Source organism: Nicotiana sylvestris, chromosome 3 (genome assembly GCF_000393655.2).
Source record: "Nicotiana sylvestris chromosome 3, ASM39365v2, whole genome shotgun sequence".
Classification (NCBI taxonomy): domain Eukaryota; kingdom Viridiplantae; phylum Streptophyta; class Magnoliopsida; order Solanales; family Solanaceae; genus Nicotiana; species Nicotiana sylvestris.
The window spans coordinates 171,254,976-171,263,504 of NC_091059.1; the positions used below are offsets into that span (position 1 = coordinate 171,254,976).

Genomic DNA, 8,529 nt, shown 5'->3' on the forward strand with positions numbered 1-8,529 from the left:
GCCTCATTATTACGTGATTAGTATGAGTATTGGTACTTTATATTCAAAATAAAGAAAGTTGGTTTGGATAATTTATAGACATAAGACAAAATACGGTTTTAAAGTGAGTAATTCATATATAACCGTCGCCTCATTATTACGTGATTAGTACGAGTATTGGTACTTTATATTCAAAATAAAGAAAGCTGGTTTGGATAATTTATAGACATAAGATAATGGGATAATTATTATTTTGGGAAGTTAGTTGTTATTATTTTGTCCATCGATCGCTTTAGTGGTCTTATGAGCATATTACCATTGACTTTAAATAATTGGGGGTAATGTTGGGATTACGAAAAGTTATGAGGGATACAAATGTAAAATGATTGCTCAACCAAAATAACTTAAAAGCAAATTTTAGAATATTGCCAAACACTAAAAAAGAAAAAGAAAAAAAAAACTAAAAGAGCTTATTTGACCAGAACCAATACAAACACCTTCAATATTTTGTAGGGAAAACAAAAGTACAATCATTATTTTCCTCCATCTATTACAATCACACTTAAACCAAGTAAAAACAAAAAGAAAAGGTAAGAAACGGAACAATCAAAGCATGTGCACAGCATAAAATTCCTGTATAATCCATGTCCTATGCAGAAAAAATGAGGCTGGCATAATGCTCCTCCAGGCCTTCCCTTGCCAAGTATGGTGAAGGGAAGTAAACTTTTATTTGTCTCAAGTAAATACCACTTTCCATCTAGCTTTCGTCTTAGTTAAGCGGAGCTTGATCGTTGAAGTATTTGATTGATTAGCTGCTCTGGTAATCTCTTTGTTGCCTGCACAAAGAGGGTTTCAAAAGAAAACACTCAGTGACTGAATTCCTCTTTCAGTGCGAAACTTAAAACAGCTTTACAAGGATCAAATAGAATGTCCCTATCACATGCTCAGTGCAGTTTTTCAAATCACGACTTGGGAAATATTAAGATTGTCAAGTTACATGGACACACTCATTTTTGCCAATAGAGAAGATGAGGAAACAAACCTGAAAGTGTCTCATGTGCAGAACCGGCTCACAACCAACATCCGCAATTTGTTTTCCATTGGGGGTTTGCAAACTGAATCTTCCTGCCTCATAAGCTGAAAGTTCGGCTTTGCCATGGGGCAAGCTCTGGCAAACTCTTAGCAACGAGCTAAGAGAGTTCATCTGACAGATAAAGGATGTAAGCAAATGAGAATCCATCTTTAGAAAAGAAAAAGGTTCTATATGGTCCAGGAAGACATCCACTACATAACTGCACTCAATGAAGTTGAAGTTTAAAATGTAGCAGTAAGTTATTCTATGTCAACAATGCAACATTTGAGACACCATAACATGCAACATGAACCAGAGCAGAAGAGCTTGCCCCACCCACGAGTAAATATTTCATAATAGCCTCATTAGACCGTACATCAAGGCACCTATTTGGAGCAACCATCTATAGAAAGATCAGAAACCATTATTATGCCAGGGCTACAGCTTATTAACTTAACTCCACAAAACACATGAAAAGGGTAACATGACCGTCCTGCATTTACATTCTAGCCAAAGTTATTTCATTTAACATATGATTTGCATGGTAGCTAAAAAGTTGAAAAAGAAACGTGAAGATTTTTTTCCAGTTCAAGCACGGGGAGTGACAAATGAATGAAGTTATGGAAATCGGGAGAGTAGCACGAGGATTCCTAAGCCGCGCTAGGACTAACGCTTCACAATGAGTAACAGGAAAATATGAAGGTATGCATTCAACCATTGAAAGAACATTTCTTGACCAATACTCTCTGCCTTCACAATCCCCTATGAACATTTTTTCCAAGCAGGTTTAATATGGCGCATCCGCCAATCCCCATAATGCACTCCTTACATATACAGGCAATAGGATACAAAGATTGTTCACAGAATTCTTCTCTAATATGCACTAAGAATAGGAGTGATATGGACGAAAACAAAGAAAGACTGATCTTTGTTTAGTTTATTTTGGCAAATACCAAATCATAACAGCTAGGAACTGGGAGAATTAGTCAGTACAAAGAAAAAAAGAAGCAGGCAATAGATGACAGACAAACAATGCTAACCTTCATATATGGACAGGAGGCACAGCCACCATGTAGAGAACATCCCTCTCCACTTGCAACTCCAGGTATAATATTGACCTTATTTTGGTCCAGAGACGAACCGGTAGATGTTCTTGTCACTGCTTCCGACGAGACAGGAAAGACAATCTCAACACTTACTTTTGCTCCACCGGAAGAGGTGTCAGCAGAACCTAGTAATTTACCGACTGCTGCAACTATTGCCGTAATCATTCCTGATTCCGTTCCTAAAACAAACTGAAGATGTTCATCTACGTTTCTATTCAAGGCCTCTTCCACCCTTTCTTTGATAAAATCAAGTATGTTCGAGGTAGAACCTACTACTCCCATGCCCCTTTTCTTCGCTTCCATTGCCAGGGAAAACATTTCACCAGGAACTTCAAAGTGTGCAGTAAGGAATGCATCACCATACATTTCATTTATGTTCTCCACAACTTCATGACCAAAGAGGTGATGAACAATACATGTCCCATCCTGGAGGGGAAAAGCAAAGGAGGCAAAGGTTATTTATTAACTAAAATGATGAGGTGGGATAGCAGACCTGGACAATATCATACAGCAATCGAAGCATTATTGATGTTCTCAGATAAAAAAGCTTTGAGGAGATCAGTCCTTTCCTCAAAGCTTCCGCTTAACCAATGCTTCAAATTAAATTACAGTAAAGAATGGCCATTAAGACGACCTTCATTTCCACAAGTGTAAAAGAACTCTAATTACCTGAAAATAATGGAGTCGAGGAAGCAAAGATTTAATGGAGCTTCTGTTGTGTAAAGGATGTATCTCAGAAATTTCTTCATCAGTCATCGTGGACATCTGGGTGAACAATTCTGCAATGTTTGAACCCATATAGGTATCAGGACCATACAACACTTCCAAGTCAGGTACTTCAGCAAATGCCTGGATAGATATTAGGTGCAGCTTCATTAGTTGAAGAAGACATACTGATATTTAATCATTGAAAAGACAAAAAGATGAATTATGAAGAACTTGAAAAAAGACTAAATCGATGGAAACATCCAACCAACCTGCAGAATAGTTTGCACAACATTAGAGGAAGTACATGTTATAGTCGGAACAAGCTCATGAGAATATGCTTTTGTCTCCAGAGAAGTATTTATGTACACAACATGCAGAGATGGAGAAGAAGTTGAAGCTGTTTTAAGATAATCCAAGTATGCTGGGCTAGCTGCAGCATCAGCCAAAGAGCAACCGATGCGTTCATCCGACATCCGATAAACTCCAACCTACAAAAAGAAGTATTAATACATGCAGAATATTTAGAGCGACATACTTGCACCTGCCTGTCGAGTTCTGTAAATAGATATAATCCATGTAATGGCATAAACTATCAATATCCAAAAATAACATAGTCAAAAACTAACATGGCAAATCTCAAAGGTTTGGGAGCTTCATACATTGACTTTGACCTCTTGCTTTTTTACATATTTTGTTGCCACAGTGCACTTTAAACTAAGCTCATAAAACGTTGCTAAATAAAGACGTTCAGTTAAATGGAATGTTCAGCAGAGATCAAGCCTCAAAGATACAAATAAAACATAACAAGCAACCAGTGTTTATTTTTAGTGTTCATTAACTTCTCCTTCTATTAATTTCGTTCCGCCTGAGGGGGGAAGCATTCTACATCTACAAGTATAGGGGAATATCAAGTGTATTTGAGTGGAAATAGATTTGAGTTGCCAAATTCACCTACAAATGCGCTTCAGATTCATTAACTTCACTGATCAGTAAGATGATATTCCTTGGTCAACCCCCCCCCCAGACGCACAGAAAGTGAAAAGTTGTAATGCCGGAATTCCTTTTTCATAGTCTAGACCATTTACTCTTGAAGATAAACTCATGTGCGCAATGAAATTGGTGATATACAGAAAAGATTTCATTTTCATAGCAGAAAACTGGACCTGTATAAAGCAGAAGATACCTATCGACCAAGTATACCTTAGGCTCAACAAAGATCAACCACATAGGGGACTATTTCACAGGAAAACAGCCAGATGGGAAAATTTCCAAGTAGGAATCCAATTAAGCGGTAAACAGAGAACTTAACAAGTGACAATTCAACGTGTATCTATCAGTGAGAGAAACTGTTCCCTGCTGCTCTTTTAGTATGGTGTATATCATATGCAAAAAAACGTAGGGTTTTCTATGAAAATTTTGCACATCAGGTCACAGCCACCTTTGTCTGGCACGAGGAAATCAATTAGAATGGTACTCACAACTGGTTGACCAAGCAAACACAGACTAACTTAGAAGTCAGGTCATCACTACAAAGCACACATATAATAGAACACAAAACAGGGGATGCGTCTACCTCTGGGAATCCAGCTAGATCAAGAATGGCTCGCACATTCTCTGACATGAAATCTACACCCAATACAGATATATATTCACATCCAGCTTTTGCCATACTGACAGCTTTATCAGCCATGACTAAAGAATCAGATATATGTATATGGGGCCAAAGCTTCTGCGCTGCAGTTAGAACACCTTGCACCTCAGGGTCCATGTAGAAATGAGCAACAACTCCTATTTTCTTCTCCTTTAGCAAATTGGCAAGTTCTTGGACTCTTGATTCATCAGGAAACAGGAACCTTGCCTGCAATTACAATAGAAACTAACTTAGGACTTTAAATGTCAGGAAGTTCAAGTCTCACTAGTACTAAAGGTGTACAGTATCTTTCTTTCTTTTTTTTCCATAATGTGAATCTCTCTTTTCTCCATGCCCTATAAACATAAATGATCTATATTTTCAGATTGTGCCTAGAATATGTATGGATCCTCACTAAATTGAAGATAAAAACAAACGATAAACAGTAGGCTAGGACACAAAACAAATGATGAACAAGCATTTCCTAAATGCCTATTCAAGTAAAGAAGAAAGAGTACCTGGGCTTCAGCGTAGCTGCCTTGGGGTTGGATACCATCAGCAGTGATTACTAGAGATGGGAAGAGCTCGTTGCGCGGTCTGCCTTCACGCTCCGCCACCAAGGCCCTTGTCCTTTTCTGCATGCTGACCAACACGTTATGCCACGTATTCGCCCTAGATGCAGATCCTTTCCCGTTCAAACCCGCAACATTCAAAGCATTCAAGTCCTCCGTTTTCAACGCCAGCACCTCATCAGGAGTAGCTCCGTCCAGCAGCGAAACCAAACACGCGCAAAACCCTTTAGTTATATCCGAGTCACTGTCCGCCACAAATTTCATCCTGCTCTCGGCCTCATCGAAACTCACGTGCAGCCATACCTGTGTAGTGCAACCCAGCACGCGATTCTCTGGGGTTTTGAGGGACGCGTCCATTGAAGGGATGAGTGTGGAGTAGTGCAAGAGGCGTTTCACGCGGTCCATTGGTTCGACGAGGGACTGGAATTCCGAGATCAGGAGTTGGAGCTTGGCATCGGAAGTCGCGTGAGGCTGAGACTGTTGAGAAGGGAAAGAAGTCACGGCTGAACACGTAAAGGTTGAATTGTTTGAGGGTATTTTGGAATCAGGGTTTTGTGGGAAGGAAGCTTGTATGCATTTAACGAGGGGTCTAAAGGTAGAAGGCAGAGTAAAGACAGAGGGTGGTGCTCTAGGAATGAGTTTAGAACCAAAAACGGGACATGGGGATTTCGAAAACATGGAAGATTTCATGACTAAATTTGCGGCGTCCATAACAGATTCTTGTGTTTAAGCAGAGGAGGAAGAAGAAAAGAGTTTGAAAAGAAGACAGAGAACTGACAAGGTTTTTTTTTTTTTTTTTCGGGTGAGGACGAAATTGGAGAGTGAGGGGTTAACGAGTTCTCGAAGTGCGGAAAATGGCGGTAGGCAAGATGGATTTGGATGTGCAGAAGAGAGAGGAGAGGACAGAGGGAAAGGGAGGAGGAGGACCTAGTAAATTAATGGTAGCAAATTGAAATTCCGACGATGGCCACCTATAATCACCCGCGAAAATGGTCAGCACAAAAATTATATAAATTCTTACATTGATAATAAATAATTTTTCTTTTAATAAAGTTTTGATGGACAAAATCTCAATTGGAATTAGACGAATTAACTCAAATAGACTCTAATGATTAAGCTTTGGTATTCCAAATAAATACTGAAACTATTGGACCTGACATTTGATTAAAAAGGAGCCCAACTCTGTTCACAGCCCAATTTCTCTTTAACTAATTTCAATCCAATTTAGACCCAGATTTCTTTCAAGTCTAATCTATGGTTAATCGAAAGAAACAGTAAACTATCAAAAAACAATAATAAGCAAACGAACACAGAAAAACACTCAAAGATCACAGTGAAGTATCATATGAACCAATATCGGAAAAGTAAAGAAGAGGAAATGGACCTTTTGTAGAAGAAAGCTCTACAGTAATATTAGAACTGGAATCGAAGACCTTATCTGCTGCTAATCTCTCAGCTCTTAGTGTCTATGCTTATGTATTGGGTGATTATATATAATGTGCTTTGGGGAGCAAGAATGAAATTATGCAGTGGAATTCTGGTGTGTGCATCAATTGTTTAATGTGGAGAAACGTGTGCTCCCAACTAAATATTTTTTGTTAGTGTCTTTGGAGTGCTAACAACCATGTGCAGGTGAGGAATATGCCAAAACTTGATTGGTTCTCCTTTTGTTTTTTATTTTCTATTAAAAATAACAAAATATTATCTAAATAGTCATAATCTAGGAAAAATATGACAATCAAATGATTAGTCTAAGAAAATTTCGAAAGTTATTAGGAGTAGCTTATTTATTAAGGTTAGATTATAATAAAATTTGATTATTTTTGTGATTTTTAATTTATTTCAAAATAAAACCTACAAAATGAAATAAAAATCCAAATGTCAAGACTAGACCTAAAAGAAAAATACTAAAATGGTGTAAGACCGAGATATGGTAAAAAAATAATAATAAGGTGTTCGCAGTTAATATAGAATGTAACAGGTACAGTTAGACTTCTCTATAACAACATCCACATATAACAATCATTCACTATAAAAGTGAAGTTTTTTTCGGGACCAATTATTATGTTATATATATATCCTCTATAACAACACTTTACTATAATAGCCAAAAAATATAGAAACAAAACGAAAATGTTATAGAGAGGTTTGACTGTACCTAATTGAATAATCAAACTATTAGCAAACTTATCAGGACATCATCGTTACAAAAAATTGGGTCTATTTAGACAAGACTAAACCGAAGAAAGATATTACTTACTAGATTGGTCCTTTTAAAATAAACTAATGCTATTTGTTTAAAAATGAACGGAGACCAAAATTATTAAGTTTTTGAATACTTAAAATACTAAAGCTCGTAAATATATATTTACTAAACCTATCATAACCATATACAAAAAGATAAGGGACCACTATTGTCATTTTCTCGAATATTTTATGTGAGAGATGGTGTACGCTTCAGCGAAAAATGAGTCGTGTGTCTAGTTGTTTAACGTAAACAAAACGTATGTAAAGCAAAACGTGGTTGTCGTAGAAAAAATATTTTAGGTGAGTGTAGTGCTAAGAAGCATGTGCAGGTGAGGTGCTGTGCTGTGCTCTGTGCCTGATTGTGTCTTGAATATCAATGGAGCTAAAAATGGGTGGAGAAAATATTTTAAGTGACTGCCTGTGGTGTAGTGCTAAGAACCAGTAGACGAGGTGTTGTCATAGGGAGGAATCTTTGCAGTTGGCAAGATTTGATTGGATTCTTATATTCTTTATTTTATTTTGATAATAACAAAACATATCGAAATATTCATAGTCTAAGAAAAATACAAGACAATCAAATAATTAGTCAAAATATCAAAGATTAGATCTAAAGAAATATTTAAATGCTAAAATGGTATAAAACTCAAGTTTCATTAAAAAAGTATTAGTCGTTCATAATTATTACTATTAAAAATAATAGTAATCAATGAAATAATCGAGTCGATCGCAAGTTGACCAAGACATCATTGTTATAAAAACTAGCCTATTTAGAAAGTCTTTTATAATCTATTATCTATTACTATATTAAAAGCACGAATACCCTTACCAAAATGTTGTTCGCATTTTTTACCCATTGTAAGTGAATTTTAAGTTGGATATAATTATAAATATCAAAAAGGTATTTTTGGGAGAAAAAAATGAAACTAACGTATTACAAAAAAAGGAGAAAGAAGAAGAGAATAAGTGAAAAACAACTTCTTCAATTAATATCCATCACAAATTATGATTTTCGTAGGTTAAAAAAAAAGGAAAATAGAACTTAAAAGAGAATAAGTAGGAAATATTTAATATCTCTATTAAAGAAATGTCAAATTTTCGGTGGGTTCAAAAGGAAAACATTTAACATAATAAATAGAAAACTTATTATTAATGAATATCCCTATTAAAGGGCATTAGAAACGTGTACCAATTTTCATGAAACTAAAGTTTAGTTTC

General features: G+C 36.4%; 1 protein-coding gene across 1 annotated transcript; it reads right to left on the reverse strand.

Annotated features, from left to right (window-relative positions):
• Nucleotides 1-428: 428 nt before the first annotated feature.
• On the reverse strand, nt 429-5,917 carry LOC104225847 (quinolinate synthase, chloroplastic). The gene is made up of 7 exons (XM_009777716.2): nt 5,014-5,917; nt 4,439-4,723; nt 3,135-3,353; nt 2,827-3,006; nt 2,092-2,583; nt 1,022-1,183; nt 429-815 (listed from the first exon to the last, which is right to left on the reverse strand). Exons 1-7 carry the CDS (start codon nt 5,776-5,778, stop codon nt 753-755), a joined length of 2,166 nt encoding a protein of 721 aa, XP_009776018.1. The 5' UTR covers nt 5,779-5,917; the 3' UTR covers nt 429-752.
• Nucleotides 5,918-8,529: the final 2,612 nt, after the last annotated feature.